Source organism: Nematolebias whitei, chromosome 3 (assembly GCF_014905685.2).
Source record: "Nematolebias whitei isolate Nwh7 chromosome 3, NemWhi1, whole genome shotgun sequence".
Lineage (NCBI taxonomy): Eukaryota > Metazoa > Chordata > Actinopteri > Cyprinodontiformes > Rivulidae > Nematolebias > Nematolebias whitei.
Window position 1 is genome coordinate 8,487,404 of NC_056500.1, and position 23,019 is coordinate 8,510,422.

Below are 23,019 nucleotides of genomic sequence, written 5' to 3' on the forward strand. Positions count from 1 at the left end.
CAGACACTAATGAAGTGTAACAATTAAGTCTGAAATCTCCTAAAAGCTCAACAAAATCAAACTGGATGTTTGGTGTTTATATTTTTTTGCTGCATATGTCATCTCTAGCTCAAAATTAATGTCTGTCTGTGTAAGAAACTAATTTATTTCATACCATCATTGACGTAAACTTTTCTTTTCGGTTCAGTTCCTTGTGGTCCAAACAATTTGATCGTTGATTTGGACTGTGCATCTGGTGGCATGAACATCAGCTGGACTTCCCAAAAATACTCAGAGGGCTACTTAGCTGCGATCTCATACAGCAACAATCAGATGTTCTACTACAACACTACAGAGCCTAAATTGAGTGTTCAAGCTAAGGAATGTGGGCAGGAATATACAGTGCAAGTGAAGTCCTTCAACAAGAGCTGTGTCAGTTTTCCATCAGAAAAAAAAATCAGTGAAGGTAAGATGTTTTTTTTCTACTTCTGACACCAAGTCTGTGAACCATATGGTAGATGTAAAGGCTGTGCCAAGTCTGATGGCATTTAGTGCGTTTATTCATAACATTTGTATAAAACAAAAGCAAAAACCTATATTTATCTTGACTTCATACTGTTTGTCTGCATTTTCTGTGCACTGCAACACTTTGTTCAAAGTTCAGTTTGTTTATGACACATTAGATTAAACTAACAGTATTTTTACCCCTTCAGCCCCATGTGTGCCCACTAATGTGGTGGCCAACAGAAACTGTGGACAGAAGTTTGTGGATGTGACGTGGCAAGCGAGCCGTGGAGCCAAAAACTACACTGTAGCCGCCTTGGATGGAAATGGCAATTGTTTGAAGTGTGTATCCAACCAGACAACATGCAGGTTGGAGGGCATAATGTGCGATCATGTTTACAACATCAGTGTGGTCGCTGTGAATGATTTGTGTACCAGCATGAAGAGCCTTCCAGCAAAACTTACAATAGGTACAAAACTGGCTCAAATAAGTACTTTGAATCATTGAAATATGAGTATTTGAATGTGCAATTCAAACCCTCCTTTGCAGAACCCTGCCCTCCCTCTCATCTAACTGCATCAATGAACTGCACTAGCAACTCTGCCAAGTTAAGCTGGAACAACAGCCCAAATGCAGTATCTTACACTGGAATGGGAATGGGCTCAGATGGCCATATAGTAACTTGTGATGCAGGACTGATAAATGGGTGTGTGTTGGAGGGCCTGCACTGTGGCAAGGAGTATAACTTCACTGTTTCAGCATCAGATGGTAACTGTCGAACTATAGACAGTGAACCAGTCGTCCTGGCAACCGGTGAGAGGCAGAAGTTTTCAATTTCCTTAATCTCTATTTTTACTTCTTTCTTACAAAGCCTGTGTGCAACAGGAAGCTTGCTGCCAAGGTCATGTTTTTATGTATATACTGTAAATACAGGGAGTTGTGCTATCCTGATGCTAGTTTTAATACATCCATTAGGTTAAAAATGCTTATTTAGATTATTATGATAGAGATTTTAGGACTTTCTTAAATTATTTTGTTTTTCTAGTCAAAAACCAGCAGCATGGTAAAATAGTTTTTTGTCAAATATCTTGATAACCTAACTTCTTTCCAAACACTACTTGCTGATATCAGGCAGTTTCATTTTCCATTGGTTTTAATGTTCTCAGCATAATTTAAAGAATGGTAAATTAATTATTAATAATACATCAGCGCACCAAATCAAATCACTAATTGTACTTTTGTGAAAAATGTACTTCCTAATTCATTAAAAAAAAATAGATTTAATCCTTAGTTGCACAAACATTAAACATTCATAATCATATTAAAAAATTATGCTGCTAATTTAAGTTGTGTAAGTTGAAAGATATAAAATTACTGCTTATGTCTTTAGTACAAGTAAAAGACAAGAAACAAGTAATTTTTGTGTGTGGGTGTGTGCGTTGTGAAGCTTTTTCAACACAAAGCAGCAACCTAAGTATATTCAAACCATTGAGTTGACCTTTTTGCCTCTTGTTCCAGCCCCGTGTGCCGTTCAGAACACGCTGAGCACCCTCAACTGTAGCACCAACTCCCTGAGCATCAGCTGGGTGCCTGGCTCCATCCCAATGAACTACAGCGCCACTGCTGTCACTGCAAACAACACTGCCCTCCAGTGCATCACACGGGATTCCAGCTGCACGATCGCAGGCTTACAGTGTGGTCAACAATACACTGTGAGAGTGAAGCCCGTCAGTAGCACATGTGAAGGCCAAAGCAGTGCCCCAGAGATTGTAAATTCAGGTGTGTTGTCAGTTCAGCCATCAATCACAGAAAAAAACCCAACAATCTTTAATCTTTACTAACATTTTCATATTTTTTCTAGTTCCTTGTGTTCCTACAAATGTCCAAGGCAGCATGGACTGTTCTACTAACACGCTGCAAGCATCTTGGGATAAAGCAGCTGGGGTTGTGTCGTATGTCTCCACACTGAAGGGAACAGGAAACTTATCTGCCTCCTGTTCAACAGCCAACCAGAGCTGCTCTTTTTCTCATCTGCAATGCGCTCAGACGTATTCTCTCAGCGTGGCGGCTGTCAGTGACAGGTGCAACAGCCCACAGAGTGCTACAGTCACAACAAAAACAGGTAACTGCAACACATTTAAGCTACGTATAAGGATTTGCCAACTACCACGCTTGATCTCTTTGCAGGTCAGTTAAAGAACAACTATTAAAAAAAAAAAAATCCTTGTTTTCCTTCATCTCCAGGTCCCTGCGACCCGACAAATGTTGCTGCTTCTCTAAACTGCCTAACTGATGTGGTGACGGTGACATGGACTGCCAGCGCTGGAGCCAGTTATTACTCAGTCCTCGCTGAGACGAATGGAAATGTTAGCGTTTGTAACTCCACTGGTACTTCCTGTGATCTCACAAAGCTGCAGTGTGGGAAGGGTTACACTGTCACTGTAATGGCAGGAGATGGAAAGTGTAACAGCTCCATACTTGCTAAAACCAACATAACGTCAGGTAAAGTGTCCATTCATTGAAGCACATTGGTATTTTAAAGATAAAACACATCCGGCAAAACACTGACATACATCAGTGCATACCTGGATTATTGAGCATGCATCAGGACATCAGTGCATAGTTTAGTTCGAGTTTTATTATACAAATACATCTTTATCGTGGCTGAAAATCATTTAAATCCTTCCAAAATGTAATTTGTAATAAAAAAAAATCTAAAATAACTTACACACTTTAATAAAATAGTTGTCAATAATTTGCTTTAATGGTACACACAGGAAAAATATTAAAAATGTAATTCTGAAGGCTCATAAATGAAGATTTTGACGCTTAGTCTAAATAATACCTGTTGTTTTAGTAAAGAATGAAACATTTTTAACTTAATTTTTTTTCTTAAGTTTTGTTTTTTCTTTATGTGATAGTCTTGTGTTGTGTGTCTTGTTTCCAGCTCCCTGTGCTCCAGTGATTCAGGGTTACTCTAACACCTGCATCAGTAACAGCACCGTGGTCACATGGACTAAAGACAATTATGCCTTAAATGTGATGGTTAATGCCACATCCAACCAGGGGAACTCACTATCTTGCAGCTCTTCCACCAACAACAGTTGTGTCCTGGATAATCTGCTGTGTGGACAGAACTACACTGTTCTGGCTGTTGCAAAAGGAGTCCAGTGCACAAGCAAACCCAGCTCTGCTATTCAGATTGTCACCGGTATGTTTGCTCACAAAATATATATATTTTCACTATAATGATCTCAGTGACGCTAGAAAGATTGTATTTTATTTGATTCACATTTTCTGTGTTTTATTGTGAAAATACTGTAAACACGTTAAGAGATATATGGAGCTTGACACAGTTGTTACACTTGCACAGTCAAAAAGTAAATAGCGTGATTTCTTTGTGCAGCGGAGAAACTTGACATGAGATCAATTTAACACGTTCATCTAGTAATCTCAAAATGTAATATATTCTTTTTAAATGACTGGAGAATAAACGTTTTATTTTAAAATAGAAGAAAATGTGATAATTGTTAAAGAATTCAGACATCCTTATAGTATGAAGTAACTGTCTTCTCTCACCCAGCACCTTGCACCCCTGCAAATGTGAAGTACCAGTACTCCTGTGGAACTGGGATTGCCTCGGTAAGCTGGGGCCAGACTTTGGGTCGAAACAGTTTTTACGTTCGTGCCCTTTCCGGGAATCAGTCACTCACCTGCAGCACCAGCCAAGGGACTAACTGCTCACTGCCTGTGCTGCTGTGCAGTCGCACATACAACATAGAAGTCATAGCGATGACTGACAACTGCAGCAGCAGCGTGCCTGCTGTGACACAGATACAGACTGGTAAGAGCCGAAAGGTCAACAGCGGTTGTTTAAGGGGTGATGGAGGTCATCCAATCTGTCTGTGCATCTAAATATGTGTGCATATGTGAAGTTTATTCATATGTTTTCAATGTTTTATTTCACTTTAGAAGCACGTAGTTTTATTATGCTAATTTTTATGTGACGTAAATAAAAGTAAGTGTACGTAATTAAAAACATTATGTCAAAAGAGTTCTTATAATTCTGCATAACGCATGGGAATAAAATAACAGCACGTCTTTCAATGTCAAAAACTTTTATTTATGAATTTGACAAATAAAAAAAATTGAATTATATATTTATATAATTACTTTTAAGTCCACATCTTCTTCAACAAATACTATTTGTGCCCACCTAAAAAGTTTTTGTCATGTGTTTTATTTTCACTTCCCATCAGCCCCTTGCGCTCCAACAAATATCAGTGCTTCACTGCTGTGTGAAAATAACACAGCCAAGGTGAGCTGGCAGTACAGTCCCGGGGCGGTGTCGTATAGCGTAACAGCAGCTGGAGGAAATGGAGATGTGAAGCAATGCACCACAAACACCTCAACTTGTCTGATACCAAACATGAACTGTGCTCAGAGCTACACCATCACTGTTAGCCCCTACTCTGACCAGTGCAAAGGCCAAGACAGCCAGGCGTACAGCTACGTTTCAGGTATGAAAACAGGAAATTAACCAAAGTTATTTTGACAAATAACTAAAATCATGGTGTGCCTTTTGTTTTCATTGATTGTTTTGCAGTTTCTAAAATTCTTAGTTCTTTTTTGTCTTATTTTAACATATTTTTAGTTTATTTTTGACCATCTGAATTCAAAATGGAGAAATCATGCAGACGCTGTTTTGTTGCATTTAAACACTTTCTCGTTGCTATATCTACTTGAGTCCACGGGTTCTTAAATTGAAGCAAAATATGTTAACAAATTAAATAGACTAGTTTATCTGCACGAAAACAGGATTTTCTTTTTGTTTTCTTGTAAAAAAAAATACTAAAGTAAATTATACAATTAGAAGAGAAGTTAGAATTATACAACTAAATTACAGAATAGTTGCACAATCTTTCCTGACTGTTTCTTTACGACAACTCTCTTGCAGGCCCTTGTGCTCCCACAAATGTTCTCGGATCCCTACAATGTGCTGGTAACATTGGTTATGTGACCTGGAACGCTGCCTTGAAGGCAGATCTGTATGTGGTAACGACTTCGCCTTCTATCCACAACTGCTCTTCCAATGGAACAAGTTGCTCCCTCACAGACCTGAACTGCGGAGAGATGGTTTCCATCACTGTGGTCACCATAGAAAGAGGTTGCAGGAGTCAACCCAGCAGCCCAGTAACGTTCAAAACAGGTCAGAATGCCAAAGCATTTATTTGAAATGGATATGATCATTTTTGCTTCCTTTCCAATATTTGGATAAGATGTGAAACTACTCCAAACTCTGTCCAGATGATCTGTGCTGCATCCCAAAATTATGCATTATAGAAAACATTTCAAGTGACTGCAAACCACCACTGCTGGTTGTTACTTAAAAAAGCCCAGTCTTGACACAAATATATAGAAATGTTCACATGTATAATAACTTTTTACTGTTAGTTCATTCTAATAACAATAACAGTACATGTGTCATAAAACAAAATACTATGTTATAATGCAGCTAAACTTGCATCATCATAAATGCTAACATGTCATCTGGGTTATATACTGTATATAAGTATTGCTGTGCATTTATACATCTGAACACCATAGAGTTTATAGGTGAAGTTCTATATACTGTAATGCCATTTGATGATTTTTGACCCTTTATCTTTGATGCTGAGCTGCAGCTACCATTATAAACAAGTCAGTACAATTAAATCAGCACAAATAAACAGTTTTTTTTCTTTCTCTGTCTTGTTCACAGTCATCTGCCCACCAACCAGTGTGACCGGAGTGACCACTTGCAACAACAATGACATCACAGTCCGATGGAACCAGAGTCCAGATATGGTACTTAGTTATTTCCTCCGTTCCCAGGAAGTCGGAGGAGCTGCTGTCAACTACACCACAGCACAAACATCTCAAGTGATCTCTGGGCTGAAGTGTGGCAAGATGTACACGTTCGGAGTTTCCACCAGGAACTTTCAGTGCAGCAGTGACTTCAGCGAGCAGATACAAACTCAAACAGGTTATTTTATGAATATATTGTAAAATAGAAACCAAGATGTTGTTGAATCATTAGGGGTTAAATAGAAAGTTATGAATAAAAAACATTGCAATGTTTTTTGTGCTATTTTTCTGTAATCTAACTAGCTGGTCATAATCCAAATATAACCAAAAACATTGATTTCAAATAGGAACCAGTTAAAGTTCAGGTAAAAACAGTTATTTTTGTTATTTTTATTATTAATCTGTAAAATTGGTTATCTCAAAAGACTGTTCGTTTTCCCTGCAAATATTTAATTCATATATAATAATCAGTTTGATCTCTTTTAATATATTGTTATATGCAGGTAATTTATATTTAAGTTGCAAATTGCATAAATAATGCACATAATGTTTTAATATTTGTGCAAATGTATTTATTGCAAGCGATCATGTGCTTACTGTATTTTTACATGCATAACTTTATTTATGTGATAAATAATTTCAAGTAATATTTTCTATGAATTATTACTATACTACTATAACTATAATTATTTAGTGAAATATAACTAACTTATTTATCAGTATAAATACGATAGATACTTTGTTCAGTTTTTTTTCCTTTTTTTTTGTTGATTTTTAGTCGTTTAGAATTTTGCTTTTAAACTTTTATTAAAAAAATTATATATACTGTAAGCTAAAATGTAAAATATTATTGTTGTATGTAAAATTTTACCATTAAGTTTTGTTTTTTAAGTTTCAGTATTTCATGATGTTTGATCCTCCCGTTTATTATTTCAGATTATAACAAGTCATGATTTCTTGTCTCTCTCAGCCCCCTGCCCTCCAACCAACCTGACTGTAAAAGCTGAATGTGGTACCAGTACAGCAACTGTGGCCTGGGCCCCGAGTGCATACGCCATCTCATACACAGCTACGCTAATTGGTACCCACGGCCATGTTGTCTCCTGCTCTGCCAACACAACAACCTGCTCAGCAAAGGTGGACTGTGGACGCCAGTATTCAGCAGTTGTGGTTGCTTTTACAGCTACATGCAACAGCAGTGAATCAGCTAATTTAACTTTTGCTTCAGGTAAATAACTCCTGTTCCCAAAACTACTTTTAGTTTTTCATTTAAAATCCATCCAACAAATGATTTCATCAATACTCTGTTTCTCTCCAACAGCCCCCTGTCTGCCTGATCAGGTCCAAGCCGACCTGAACTGCAGCACCAACTCCTTTGCAGTGCAGTGGAAAGGAGACAGTGGAAATGCTGGCATGTACACTGCAATGGCCATTGGCAGTGACAATTCAACTAAAACATGTGACACCGTTAGCACCAAATGCACCATCCAGAACTTAAAATGCGGCCTCTTGTATGGCATAGTTGTCACTACGTCATCTGCCAACTGTGGGACCATTAAGGGGTCTGACTACCACATGTTTTCAGGTAATAAACATCAAATGTAAAGTTTTTCAACATACTGAAAATTATTGCAATAATTAGTTACTTTACTAACATTGCTGCACATGCATACAGGATGGACAGTGATGCATGCATGTAGTCGTAAAAAATGGACTATGTGAAAAAGTATGGTTATTGCACAGACATTTCAGTTTCGTAACTCTTTTAGAGTCAGTGTAGACAAATTATGAAGACACACGCAAACGTACATGTAACAAAATATTTGGAAGTTGCAGTAACATGGCTTATGTTTTAGACATTAGGACATCACGCTTCCTTAAGGATTCTACTATTTAAAAAAATATCAATATGTTTTCAAAGTTTGAACAAGGCATGCAGGCATCTTATCCTGCCATGTTACCAGTCTGCAAAAAGGTCAGCTACTCTTTGAATCCAAATCTTCCTCAAGAAACTTAGTTTTGGCATACATATTCAACCTTTATTCATACAGGTTAGTCCCATTGAGTCTCGGGGACTCATTTACAAGAGAGACCTGATTTTAACAAAGAGTGATGACAACAGTGAACAACAAAGACAACAGTAGACGATCATCAAAGAAAGCATACAAATTGAGATGAACAAATGAAAGAAAATGGTAATAAAAAAAACAACTAAACAAAAACAACTAGGTTTTAAAGCAATGTAGAATTCTAAAAACAGGAACATGTCTGCGCTGGTTTTTGCCATGAATTAGCAGATGTTTGAAACCATTTAAAGAGGTCAAGAGCTTCAGAGCTTTTTGTAAGATATTCCAGGAAACAGCAGCTGAGTAGGAGAAGGCCCTTTTGCCTAGTTCAGTCTGCACTGACGGAACACTGCAGGTAATAATGTCCTGAGAGTGCACGCTGTAGCTGCACTCACGCAGTGACATGTAGGAGGAGATGTATGAAGGCAACAGACCAAGAAGTGATTTAAAGATGAAACTGTACCAGTGAGAGAGTCTACGTGTTAACGATGACCAGTTAACCAGTGAATACAGGGTGCAGTGGTAAATGTATTCTCCTTCTTCACTCACTCATGTAACAGTTGTAAATGGTTATTGTGATGAATCTGGTTAATGACAGATTCATTGTGTTTTATACTACATCTTTTTCATTAACAGCTCCCTGTAAGCCAAACAATGTGTCTGTGGGCTTGCAATGCAGCAGTAATGTGGCACAAGTCACCTGGGGAAACTCTGGCCCAGATCAGAACCAGATAGTGACAGCTGTGGACAGCAAAGGGCTGGTCACCACCTGCAACTCCAGCAGCTCCAGCTGCATCTTTGACCAGCTAAGCTGCGGGAAGAAATATCTCATCAGCGTTGTTGGTTACACCAACTCATGCAGCAGTGAACCTACGGTGTCCAGCGAGCTCAACACAGGTACTCATACTTCAGAAAGGAGTGCACAGTTACAAGGCGATTAGGTTTTCTCAGCTTTTGCAGTGAGTTTTCAAAGCCAATCATGTAGTATTTAATAACAGATGAAATGCTCAATAACAGAGCATAAATAAAATGATCTGATAGATAAACTGGTTCCAGATTAATCTGGATACAAGGTCAGGTAAATCTTTATGACCAATTATTAGAATACAGATAATTCATAGTCATTCATAGTCTACTAAAAAAAGTCAAAATCATTAAAATTAAGATAACGATTAAGAAGAAAAAGGAACCATTGTCATTAAAACTACCTTAAGATATAGAATTTATTTCACATTTATTCATAATTTAAATATTTATACTACCACCAAACTATGTTTTCTTGTTAGGTTGGTGTAATCTACTTGACGTCTAATAGATTTATGTATAACAAGAAATTAAAGTGTTTTACAGCAACTATCAATTTAACAAATTGTATGTAAAATGGCTCAAAACTGTTATGCACTGACTTCTTTTTATCCTCCCAAAGCTCCTTGTGTCCCCACCAACGTCACAGGACAAGTAGACTGTAACACTGGTATCACAGAAATCACGTGGACCGCAGCCCTTGGAGCCATATCGTATACCGTCTATGCTCAGGGCAGCCTCGGCAACAACGCTGAATGTACCAACACAAACACATACTGCAGCTTCCCTAATCTGGCCTGTGGGCAGGACTACAACATTACTGTGGTGGCTCGCAATCCCACCTGCGTCAGTTTGGCCAGCAAGTCCATCATTGTGCCTACAGGTAGGAAAATATAACCTCTCTCATGTATATATATGTATATATATATATATATATATATATATATATATATATATATACAGATGGGTAAATATTGCAGCCTATAACTATTGTTCCCTCCATCACAATGTACAAATTTGTAAACAGCAGTCTACAAACTGCACTTTGACTTTGACTGATTTCACTACAAATATGACAGCCTTTTTTTTTGTGTGTGTGTGTGTGGGGGGGGGGGGCAGGGTTGGGGGGAAAGGTCTTGTATGAGTCAAAGTAATGCACTTGGAATATAGATTTAAGACCTACTTTAAAATAAAACTTTTATATGACGATTTTGTCATTAAGATTTTAACTTCTTTAAATATTTTTTTCTAAGTTTATCTGTTTTTAGACCACAGGCAAGTTATGTTGCAATTTAAAGGCACTAAGTAGTAAAATATATAGTTAAAATAAAAGAATGACCAACAACAAAGCCCTTAGATCATATTGTTTTAAATGAGTTGCTTCCCCACAGAGTCATCACTGTTGAGCATTTAAGACCTTATGCAGTTATCTTTATTGCAATGATGAGATAAAACTAAAATGTACGTTACACCTCATTTGAACTTTCAGGTGGATTAGATATATTTTTATAAAGGTAAAACCACAAAAAGGTCACCGAGCGTATGTTTAAGTTTATATAGCTTTCAAGAGGGGGTTATATTTTATTGTTAATTACACTTTTTTACAGAAATCAACCAATTCTAAACAAAAATAAAAAATCAACATGATTTATCATGCGACAAAAAAACTCTAAAGATTTAGTCAACATGATGAACCAACGTAATTCCTCTAACTCCACATGTGCTGCTTCTTCTTTGTGTTCCTCTCTGTACAGGCCCTTGTCCTTACAGTGGCCTGAAGACATCGCTGGACTGCAGCACTAACACAGTCTCAGCTTCTTGGACTCCCGGCACTGGCATCCTCTACTACAATGCCTCTGCTGATGCTGTTAACTTTGTAGACCATCAGACCTGCTCAACAAATGGCTCCTCCTGTAACATCAGCTCCCTTCGCTGTGGGGAATTTTACAAAGTCAGTGTCAGTGGACAAGGAAAGAAGTGTCCCAGTCCTGCACTAACTTCCAACACTATAATCACATGTAAGTTTCTTTATAATATTATGATATTTTACTTAAAGAAAAAGTCCAACATGAAGATAAAGTCCTGCGTTTTTAATACTTTTATTTCACTTATGATAATTTGGATTAAGTTCTACACAAAGGCGCAAAATGTTATTTCTTGTGAACAATCTGACGCACTGATTTTGATTCACTCCACCAGCTGCATGTCCTCCCACCCAGCTGAAAGTGAGCACTTCCTGTACATCAAACAACATCACAGTGTCATGGCTGGCCTCGAAGGGCTCAATTTCATACATGGCCGTGGCGGAAAATGCACAGGGCCGCCAGTGGTCCTGCAACACCAGCAGCACCACCTGCCAGATACCTAATCTGCTGTGTGGACAGGATTACACGGTCTATGTTGCTGGCATTGACTGGAACTGCATGGGAGCCAGGAGTCAAATAAAAACAATTCGCACAGGTGAGGATATAAACCCAAGTAAAATTTTACTTCATATTCAATATAAAGAAATACAGTATATCCAAAATTCTACAATACAGTGACCGGACACTTTTTGCTTTTCCTCAGCTCCATGCGTGCCAGATAACATACAGACTCGCCTCGACTGTCTGTCTGGCGTCCTCAACATTACCTGGCAGTCAACAGGTTACTTCACACAGTTCTACACCTCTGTGGTGAACAGCAATGGTCAAATCAGCTCCTGCGTGACCGACCAGCTTTACTGTGTGATCAGCAGCACGCAGTGTGAGATGACGTACAGCGTGACAGTGATGGCCCAAAATGAGGTCTGCAACAGTTCCCTCAGCCCCCCAAAACAAATTACAACAGGTAATTACTTTAATTAATCGGAGACATGACGAGCATGATGTTCATTTTGAAGACATTTTTAAAGCAAAGTCACACTTTCCTTGAGTTTATCTAATTAGATCTAAAATTGAACATCAGAACGCAAGATGGGATTATTTTCTATGAAAATTTAACACACTCATCTTTTAATAACTTTTTGTTGATTTCTAAAAAATAACGTGTATTTGAGGTTTTCATGCATTAGGAATTGAGACTTATTCTTCCAATTTAACAATACGTTTATTATTTTACTAAAATTATTTACTTCTACCTTTCCACGCAGCTCCCTGTCCACTGCTGGCCTTCCTTCCTGTTGTGAGCTGCAACACTGGCCTTGTAACGGTTGCCTGGACCAACAGCGTGCCGGGGGTTGTTTACACAGTGAATGCAGCTGATGCTGTAGGTCGCGTATATAACTGCAGCGGCACAAACAGCTGCATTCTTAAAACACTCAACTGTGGGATGGGGTACAACGTCACCGTCACACCATCTAGAAATGACTGTGTAGGCAGAACCAGTCCTACAAAAGCAATCACAACTGGTAAGCAGAAAGGCGTTGATATAGCATTTGTATGAAAACAAGGCAGTCGGGTTCAAAAAGATGGTATAACTAATTTTATATTCTGTCTATTGTTATCTTCAGTTCCCTGTGTACCTCAACTGTCAGATGTGGAGATGGACTGCTTGTCAAACTCAGCGTTTGCCATATTTAACGCAACTGCTGGGGCGGAAGAATACATCATCACAGCGACAAACAGTCAGGGTATTGTCCAGACGTTTGGCTGTAACGCCACAATAGATGGGGCGTGTTCTTTGCCACAGCTGATGTGCAGCCAGAACCTTACCTTCACTGTGCAGGCCAAGGACCAGCAGTGCACCAGTGCAAGGAGTAATGCTGTCAAAACTGAAACAGGTAAATACAAATACAAGAAACCGATTTATGTAGATGAAAAAGGCAATAAGTAATTTTTTTAAATGTCTTTAGATTGGCAGAGTAGGTTTCAAGTGTGGACACATTTTAAGCCAGACGAGCTATATTGTGGTTGTTAACTTGTTTTACCTATTTCAGCATTTAATTTTATTCTGTATGAGATTAAAATGGTGACATTAAAACATCATGTGCAAAAAAAAAAGTTACAGGATATTTGTGCCAATTTTCCCAATCACTGTAATTTTTGCCATATAGGTCACAATTTTTCCATAAATTCACATGCCCTGTGACTTATACGGCGAAGCGACGTATTTATGTATTTTCCCCATATTTATAACCCAATTTTTGACTGACATCTGACCATTTCATTCATTCTGACCTGGAAAATATAGAACACTACCATTTTCAGCTGCTAGAGGGCACTTGAGCAATATGGCAAGCCAAGTGTCCCATTAATAGGTAAAAGTGGCTATTAATGAGATACTTGGCTTGCCATACAAAGCCGCCTTTGTCTCGCTCCGGAACTCCTGGAGCAAACGTCAAATCAGCTGCATTTTGCTGCGATGCCCAGGTGAAATGCAGCTGATTTGACCATTAAAGTGCATTTATTAAGGAAAAGTTAAACTGAGACACACCTTTACTATAATGTCGAGCAAACGAATAATTGTTTTTCTGTGGTTATCTTGTTAAATTTTGAAGCAATGCACAGCAGAACAATTTTTGACACAACACCCGTCCACGTTTCTGGGTTGTCAGCGGTGACGCATAACAAACACAACGCATCAGCGGTGACGCATAATAGATGCGACTTATACGGTGAAGCAACGTATTTATGTTTTTTTCCACTTTATCAGACAAATTTGGACTGATGCGACTTATACGGCGGTGAGACGTTATCGGCGGAAAGTTTGGTAATCTAAATGTACAAAACCAGAGGGTTAAAGATTTGATCTGAATACCATATTTGAATAAAATAATATTTATTTCCTGAACAGTTTTTATATGAAAAATGTAAATTCTTTTATAGGAAACAACTAAATACCCTGCACCATTTAATTTTGAATATTATTTTCTCCAAAGATTCAAATAATGTAAATTCAACTGGTTCACAGAGGAATTTTATTAAAAAGCTTTACTGAAAACTGACTATTTTGTGCACGTTCTCTCACACTGAGATATTTGCATTGTTGATGTTCATAAGAAGTAATTTAAGGATCAGCGTCAGGCCCAAGAACACGTCAATAATTTAAACACAGTTCATTTGCTGAAATGGTCAGTCAAAAATTGGGTTTTGCATTTTAAAAACTTTTAACTTTTAATATTGTTGCATTTTAGCTTTACAAGTACCTGAATAAAAAAATACCTGTGGAATTTAAAAGCAGCAGACTTAATGTGGAAGGTGATGATCATTTGAAACTATATTCTAAAGTGTTTTCTCCCCCTCAGCTCCATGTGCTCCTGAGAATGTGACAGAAATCGTGAACTGCAACGATGGAACCATGACAATCACCTGGTCAGCTATTCCCGGGGCAATAACATACTCAGCAATGCTGGAATACCTGAGTGGTGGCTTGTCCAGCTGCTGTGTAACATCTGGAACTAGCTGCAATATAAAAAACTTGCCGTGTGGAGAAATGTACAATCTGTATGTCATAGCTAAAGGACGAACCTGCAACAGCTCAGAGAGTGAAGGGCAAATAACCAAAGCAGGTAGAGAACACAGCTTTTCTAGCACCAAATAAATATCTAGTGTTTAGAATATCTTACTTAAATGCAGTTTTTATTAAAACATAAATAAATAAAAGCACAATTGATTTTTTCTTCCTTTTCAGTGGCATGTGTTCCCCAGAACCTCAAAGCTAACGTGAGCTGCAGCAACAATGTGGCGTCTATGTCGTGGAACAACAGTAAGGGAGGACAGCTTTACAGTGTGATCGCGGTGGGTCCTAATGGCCTGGTGGACGAGTGCAGTTCGCCTGACAACAACTGTGAGCTGTCGAATCTGCAGTGCGGACAGTACTATACAGCCACCGTGACTGCTGATGACATACGGTGCCAGAGCAAACCAAGTAACAGCGTACAAATCAAGACAGGTGTGTCTCTAACGGCTGAGTGAAGAATAAGTTTTAAAAAGTCGACAACAGTTTTAAAAGTTTTCACAAAAATAACATTACTTATTTCCAAATGGTTCTCAAACTTCTGTCTGACAGATCAGTTGCAATTTTATACACTAAAAAGGGGGTTAATACTGATTACAGAAATTAAATAAACCGTATTCATTTTAAATTCTCTATCTTTTCTGCACAGTACCATGCACTCCTAGCAACACCTCCTCCAAGATGAGCTGTGAGTCAGACTCTTTGGTTGTTTCCTGGTCTAAGAGCGCTGGAGCTGATTCCTACATCGCCACGTTTCGGGACAGCTACGGCCAGCGAACCACCTGTCAGGGCACAACTGAAGGTTCGTGCAATGTGACAGGACTTGGCTGTGGTCAGGTCTACCACATCACTGTCGTCTCGGCTGATGGCTACTGTGAAAGCCCACCCACACCTGTGCTTGACACACCTTCAGGTAGGAGACATAGCATTTAAGAGTAGTAGGCTAGAAAAACTGTATATGAAAATAAATCAATGCAATGGCTGAAAAATAAAAGAAACAGTAATAAACAGTACGTCTAATGCCATGTCATAAAAATATTGTTTGTATTTTCTGTATATTACTCAGCTCCATGTAAAGCAAGACTAGTGAAGGCAAACATGGACGGCTACACGAAGACAGCCCAAGTGTCATGGAACCCGAGTGATGGAGGTTTGATGTACATGGTCTTGGCCAAAACAGCCTCAGGCCACAACGTCACCTGTAAGACCAACATGACCTCCTGTGATCTGGAAGGGCTGCTCTGTGGTCAGAGCTACACTGTGTCTGTGAAATCTATGGGAGAGACCTGCAGCAGCATCATAAACATGGCCGGAGCACTGATCACAGGTGAGCTGCACAGGAGCAAGGCTGTGAGAGCTCCAGGTGTTTGAACAAACAACTTCCTTAACAGTCCAGATAAAAACACAGTTTTCTGTTGGTGCAGTAGGACAGTTTTCTTTCACCCAGGTTAATATTTTTTAAGAGGTTGAATTATTATTATTATTTTTTTTTATTTAAATTTTATTTATGACTGTTAAGGAACAAATATTGCAAGGTCAAGGTCACTGTTCTTTACTGTCATTCGCATTGCATGCGGTACATGAGGTGGAATGAAATTGTGTACACAGGGTCCCAGTTGCATCCAACAAAAGTATAAATTGTAAAAGAAAAACAGTAATAAGATCCAAGATATGAACTAAGAAATATGCCAAACACTTAATAGTGCAGAAACAATACGCCGAACAACAGCAGCAGCAGTAGTATATACATTTTTATACAATACCGCTGCTGTTGTTCGGCGTATTGTTTCTGCACATATTTTTTGTTAGCTAAATACCGCTTTTTATTAAAAAGCAGTATTTAGCTAACAACAAATATTTCTATTGAAGAGCTGTTTTTAATCTTATTTACATACTTTTATCTGTTCTTTTTAAATAATCTAACAGTGATAACGATAAATGAAAATAATTTAATTCCTCTATATTCTAAACATTTTATACCCTTATCGAAAGGAGGACGCACTATGGTATAATCTCCGTCTGTTAATACGAATGTCTGTAAACTTCATCTTGTCCCACCTATAACTTCTGACCTGCTCAAGATAATTAAATGAAACCTTGTAGACAAAGGCATCATCACTAGATGGATTGTCACGTTTACGTTTCATCACCCCAGTTTCAAGGTCAAATGATACGCAAGGTTTTTGCTTGTTTGGGCCATAACTTCTGATCCACTCAAGATAATTAACCAAATTTGATGCCCTTTGGTACCACCATTAGATAGCATGTTGCATCATCTTTTCATCACTCCAGATTTAAGGTCAAGATCACAAATAAAGGTCAGAATTTATACAAGGTGTTTTGCATTTCCAGGCAATTTGTTGAATTGCTATATAATAAGTTTGTTGACAGGTGTATAATGTGACATTTGTGGCGCTCTTTTTTTTGTATTTATTCAAAAGAAAACATTTTGTAAAAAAAAAAATGTGTTCATAAAGTACTACCATAGAAATTTGCTAACAAATGATGATTTAATTTTAAAACTATTAAAGTTGTAATTATTTAGCCACCTTAAAAATACAGGACACATTTTTTTGATTATGTCATTCCACCACTTTCTTCCAGTCAGTCAATAAAATACTCACTGGATTACTTTTCTGCAACAACCTTTTATGAAGGTATTTGTGGTTGTTGATACAAGGAAATAGAATTATTTGACTCAGAGCTGAGTTTCATTGTAATTGCCTTTTTTTTTAACCTGCAGCTGTTTTATTTATGCACATCTCCATCCTCTTTTACAGAACCTTGCATCCCAAAAGACATCACCACTCACTACTTCATGACAATTGGCCAGGTGGAATGGGATGTGGCCACTGGTGCCGACTACTACACTGTTAATGGAGAAACAAGCCAGGGCCTAACAGTTTCCTGTAACACCAGTGATACTTCCTGTGCTTTACACAACATGAAATGTGGACAAATGTACGACATCACAGTCACAGCACACAACCGTGTGTTTGAATACGAGTCTGTCTCCACTGAAGCTGCCGTAATTATGACAGGTGAGAAAAAATACATTTTTGTATACATTTTTTTTTTTTGCAAAGCTAGTCCATTGCTTTTTGGGGGGAAAATTATATAGATATGTTTAAAAAACAAGAGTAAAAATGTGAATTTATTGATATAACATACACCATACCAACATATTACATTACAAAACATTACAGAATAGAATGTTTGTAATTTTGTTCAATATATCCCTTTTTGCCGCTTTAAAAATGCAGCCTTTGTGCATATGGATAAATGCAGATAATGTGCATTTCTAATTATTTGCAGTTTTTATGATACATGTGGCTTTGCAGGAAGCTTTACATTACCGTCTGCTTTGCATCATTCAGTCTATTCTGTCTTTTTATTATGTTTCTGCGATCAGAACCTTGTCTACCCAACAATGTGGAAACATATGTGAACTATGAGAAGGCTCAGGGAACCATATCATGGGAGGCCAGCTGGGGTGCTGAGAGCTATGTGGCTCAGCTGACAGGACAAGATGGCCACTCACTGACCTGCTCCAGTAACGATACATTCTGTAGCGTAGAGGGCCTCCACTGTGGGGTCACTTACAACACCACTGTTACTGCTATGGGAGAAACACTGAACAGCAACCCCTCACCAACTGTGCTGTTGGTTTCAGGTAATGTAGAATATACTGAAGTCAAAACCTGACAGAAAATTCAGATTTGAAGCTCCATTTGTTTGAAGAGTACTTCAGTTTTATTTCTTGTTCTCCGTCCTTAGCTCCCTGTGTAGCAAAGAATGTGGCAGTTCACCTGGACTGCCACAACAACACAGCTGAAGTCTCCTGGAGCTCAGCCACTGGAGCCAGCTCCTACAAGATGACTGCTATCTCAGCAGATGGCTTCCAGTCTTCGTGTGAGACAGATGGGAACCAGTGTGTTGCGACACAGCTACAGTGTGGTCAGATGTACAATGTCACCCTGACAAGCATCAACAACTACTGTCAGATTGACACAAACACTAATGTTATCTTCAACTCACGTAAGTCGAGAAAGAAAAATATTTCGTAAGAGCTGTTAGATGGACAAGAATGTGAAAACTTCTAAATTTATTCTGCTTTCACAACTGAAATAGCTCCATGTAATCGTTTTTTTAATAACTGAACTTGTTGTCTAGGTCCCTGTGAACCGTTGGACGTTGAAGTGGACCTACAGTGTGGTACGAGAACCGCCAACTTGTACTGGGAAAAAAAAGAAGGCGTAGAGCGCTACATAGCTACTGCCACCTCCAGCATGGGAGCGACTCTGAAATGCAACTCCACCAACGTCACTTGCCAATTCCCTGACTTGAAATGTGGGGAAAAGTACAAGTTCTCTGTAACTGCATACGTTAACACATGTTGTAGTGAAATCAGCAATACTGTGGAGATTCAAACAGGTATTTTAATTTGTTAGTATATAGTTTAGGCACTAATTGATTTTGGAGAAATGTTTGAGTGATGTTTTAAGAGATGTACTTATTGTGCATCTCAAATGCTGTGCAAAAACTACACAATGGCATAAAACAGCTAATCATAGCCTCAGCAGCGGAAAGAAACAGGATAAATGTCGATATAAAAACTGAGAAAGCTGAAAAACAAACAAACACAATGATTATTTATTTTCCAGAACCATGCCAGCCAACTGGTCTGATGGTCAGCGGATCGTGCCAAAATGATAATGTTAAACTGGACTGGTCTAAGCCTAAAGGGGCATCACTTTATGAGGTGACTATCAGTGGACACCTGGGGTACAGCGCATCTTTCCAAACCAATGATACAACAATAGAAACTGATCTGCCGTGTGGACAACGGTTCAATTTCACTGTCAAAGCTAAAGACGATCGATGTGACAGTGTTGTGAGTCCACCTGAAGAATACAATACAGGTGCATTTCTCTTTTATACTTTTTCCTTATGCCATTGTATATGTAATGGTAATTCAGCGATCTACAATCTCTTTAGGTCCGTGTATCCCGACGCAATTGGAGAGCTTCACACACTGTGAAGACAGTCTGGGTTCAGTCAAATGGGCTATGAGTGCAGAAGCAGAGGGGTACATGGCAATTGCAGTTGGAAAAGATGGCCACACCCATGGGTGCATAACAAACACTACCACCTGCACCTGGAATGACCTACGCTGTGGTGAAGTGTACACCGTTAACGTCATTGCATACGAATACACATGCAACAGTGTGCCGAGTAACAGCACAACAATTCGAATGGGTAAACAAGCTTTTACTCTATATAGTTAAAATAAATCCAATTTTAATACCTGCTGGGTATTTTAGAGAAACATGTAAAATTTTAAAAACTTTTAAAAGTTTCTGTAAGGAGAAAAGTACTATTGAATTTGCAATAATCTCCAGACTGTGATGCTAAAATGCTGGCATTGAACAAATCTTTTACACTTATTTAACCAAGATTCAGTTATGAAACATTTACCACATTTATTGGTATAAATATATAACATTTGCCTTCTCTTTTTAGCGCCTTGTATACCACAATATTTGAAATCATCTTTTAACTGCTCTACAAAGGTGAACATTATTTTGTTCCCCCAAAATACCTATCAAATGTTTTTAAAGTATATTGTGAAATAAACAAATTAGGTACGTGAATGACATTATTTTTGTTTTTTTAAAGGTGGGATCATTGAGTTGGAATGCGAGTGAAACGGCTGAGTTTTACATCGTAACTGCAGAAACCAACAATGGCCACGTAGTGAAGCTCAGCACCAACGATACGTGGACTTACATTTCAGAGTTTCACTGTGGTCAGGAGTATTTCCTGTCTGTTCAGGCAGTAGACGCAGTATGTACAAGTCGACCCAGTCAGGCTTCAATCCTTTTGTCAGGTACATTTCAATTGCATACCTCAAGATACGTTTTTTTTCAGCATTCACTGTTCTAAATGTTAAAGTAGTTTATATCATTTGAATGTAATAGTTGTTAGTGTTTCATTAACATATTTCACTTTACTTCCTCTCAGAGCCATGTAGGGCCACTAATGTCTCCAGCACCATGAACTGCATCACCAATATTGCTAGGGTGTCGTGGACCAGCTCTGCTGGGGCCCTGTTCTACACTGCCAAAATAACGACAATAGATGGTCAATCAAACAACTGCACCTCCCTCAGCAATCAGTGTGCCATGTCTAATGTCCCTTGTGGGCAGAACCATACAGTGACTGTCACTGCCTCAAACAAGATCTGTGTCTCTGAACCCAGTAAGGCTGACATACTGCAGTCAGGTAAGTTAAATGGTTTTAAAATCTCATCCTGAAAAATGAACTTCATAAATACCAAAAACATTTACATTTATATTAAATTTGTACATTAAATATTTATTTGATATTGATATTTATCTGCAAATTGGTTCAGCTTCTCTCTTTGTGTTACCTCTAAAGTAATTTTTACCTACTTTACTTTTTGCATGAGAAAATATGTTGTTGAAATTTCACATTTGAACAAATTAACTGTCTGAAACTTCCCACTTTACAAAAACCAGCTCCTTGTATTCCTGCTGATGTGGGAGTAAAAGTGGACTGCTCCAAGAATCAGGCAGTTGTGTCCTGGAGTAGCAGCAGAGGGGCTCTGTCTTACAAAGTGGTGGCACTGAGCACACAGGGAGCCAAGTCCACCTGTGACACTAAAGACACAAAGTGTACTTTGACCACCCTGAACTGTGGACAAGAATATTATTTCCAGGTGACAGCAGAGGACAATATCTGTTCAAGTTGGCCAAGCTCACGTGTTTACTTCAAATCAGGTAAAGATAATTAGATTTGCATGATGTGTGTGCATCCATGTGTCACTGACCTGCATCTTTGAGCCTGTTTAAGCGTTGGTTCAACAAGTGACTCTTAATGACATATTTTAGTTCCCTGCACGCCCAAAATTGGCTCTGTGGTTTTGGACTGCTACACCAGCTCAGCCCTTTTGGACTGGTTGAATGCTGAGGGGGCCTTGAACTACACTGCAACTGCACGCTCCTCCAGTGGCCATGTTTCAACCTGCACCACCAATGACACCAATTGTGAGCTGCAGAATCTGCAGTGCAGCCATACTTATGATGTGACCACTGTGGCCTCTGATGATCAGTGCAGCAGTCCACCAAGCACTAAGCTGCAGGTGGAATCAGGTAACCACTCAGAAGCAAACAACAAACTGACGTTTTATGACAATGATTTGCTAAAATGTACCACACTGTTTGGTAGTTAACAAAAAGTATTATGAACGGGCCTGATATAATCTTTTGCCTCAGCATCAGTTACTCTCAGAAGCTGAATGGTATCTGGTTAAAAACATACTTGGTCAACTTAATTACAACTTTAGTCATCGCCGTTTCTTTTCTTTTCTTTTACTTTCTCCAGCTCCTTGTGCTCCTGGGGATGTTGTGTTTATGTTGGACTGTGACAGTAACACTGCGCAGGTGGAATGGCAGCCCAGCTTTGGTGCCGAGTACTATGTTGTCCAAGGCTTTGGTGTGGAGGAACATGAAACTAGCTGCGAGACAAATTCCCAGTCCTGCGTCCTGTCCGACCTCAAATGTGGCTTCACCTACAACATCAGTGTGATTGCTGTGAACAGCGTGTGCAATGTGTCTCAGAGTGATGTTGAACAACTGCAAGCAGGTAAGAATCAAAAACACGATGAAGACTACATTTGGACCAAACGTTGATAATACATTTATGCAGAAATGTTTGGAACTCCATAAAGAAAAGCACTGTTCTATGAGGAAAACTGTTATACTGTATATTGCAGTCGTCGAGAATTACAATATTGTTTTTGTCGACGCATGAATTATTATTGGAGGTGACATTTTACGCAAAGCTAATAATACTTCCTTTGTGCTCTTGTAGTACCTTGTGTACCGGATCAGGTGAAAACTCAAGTGGATTGTGAGTCTGGCGGGGTGATGGTCTCTTGGGAGCCGAGCAAAGGGGCCTTGTCTTATACCACAGTCGCTCAGGGCAGCGGCGGCTCTGCTTCATCATGCAACGGCAGTGAGACAACTTGCCGGTTAAATAACTTGCAGTGTGGCCTCAACTACTCAATCGCTGTTATTGCTTCGGATGACATGTGTAGTAGTGCTGGAAGCTCTGCTGTGAACCTTAACACAGGTAGAACCAAGAACTGAATTATCTTACCAGCAGCCAACTTTAAACATTTGTATTTGAGTCACTAAATGTAAGCTCTACTAACAGTTTTTTATAATTTCTTCTTGTAGTGCCATGTGTACCGCAGAAAGTAACAGCAAGGATGATGTGTGAGAATAACACAGGCGTGGTTTCTTGGGAAGGCAAGAAAGGCGTATCTTCTTACAAGGTGCAGGCTTTCGGTCCTGA

General features: G+C 38.8%; 1 protein-coding gene across 1 annotated transcript; it reads left to right on the plus strand.

The window, feature by feature from the left end:
* The first annotated feature begins 19,706 nt into the window (after positions 1 to 19,706).
* LOC119430416 (fibronectin type III domain-containing protein 7-like) lies at positions 19,707 to 23,019 on the plus strand. The gene is made up of 10 exons (XM_037697821.1): positions 19,707 to 19,896; positions 20,161 to 20,210; positions 20,317 to 20,527; positions 20,662 to 20,922; positions 21,180 to 21,440; positions 21,552 to 21,812; positions 22,045 to 22,305; positions 22,534 to 22,794; positions 22,902 to 22,955; positions 23,000 to 23,019. The coding sequence occupies exons 1-10, from the start codon at positions 19,707 to 19,709 to the stop codon at positions 23,017 to 23,019; spliced, it is 1,830 nt and encodes a 609-aa protein (XP_037553749.1).

Coding starts and splice junctions, on each gene's coding strand:
- LOC119430416 (XM_037697821.1), top strand. CDS start 19,707: ATGAGTGCAGAAGCAGAGGGGTACATGGCAATTGCAGTTGGAAAAGAT. Junction 20,923..21,179: donor GGCTGACATACTGCAGTCAG/GTAAGTTAAATG, acceptor TACAAAAACCAG/CTCCTTGTATTCCTGCTGAT. Junction 22,306..22,533: donor TGTTGAACAACTGCAAGCAG/GTAAGAATCAAA, acceptor GTGCTCTTGTAG/TACCTTGTGTACCGGATCAG.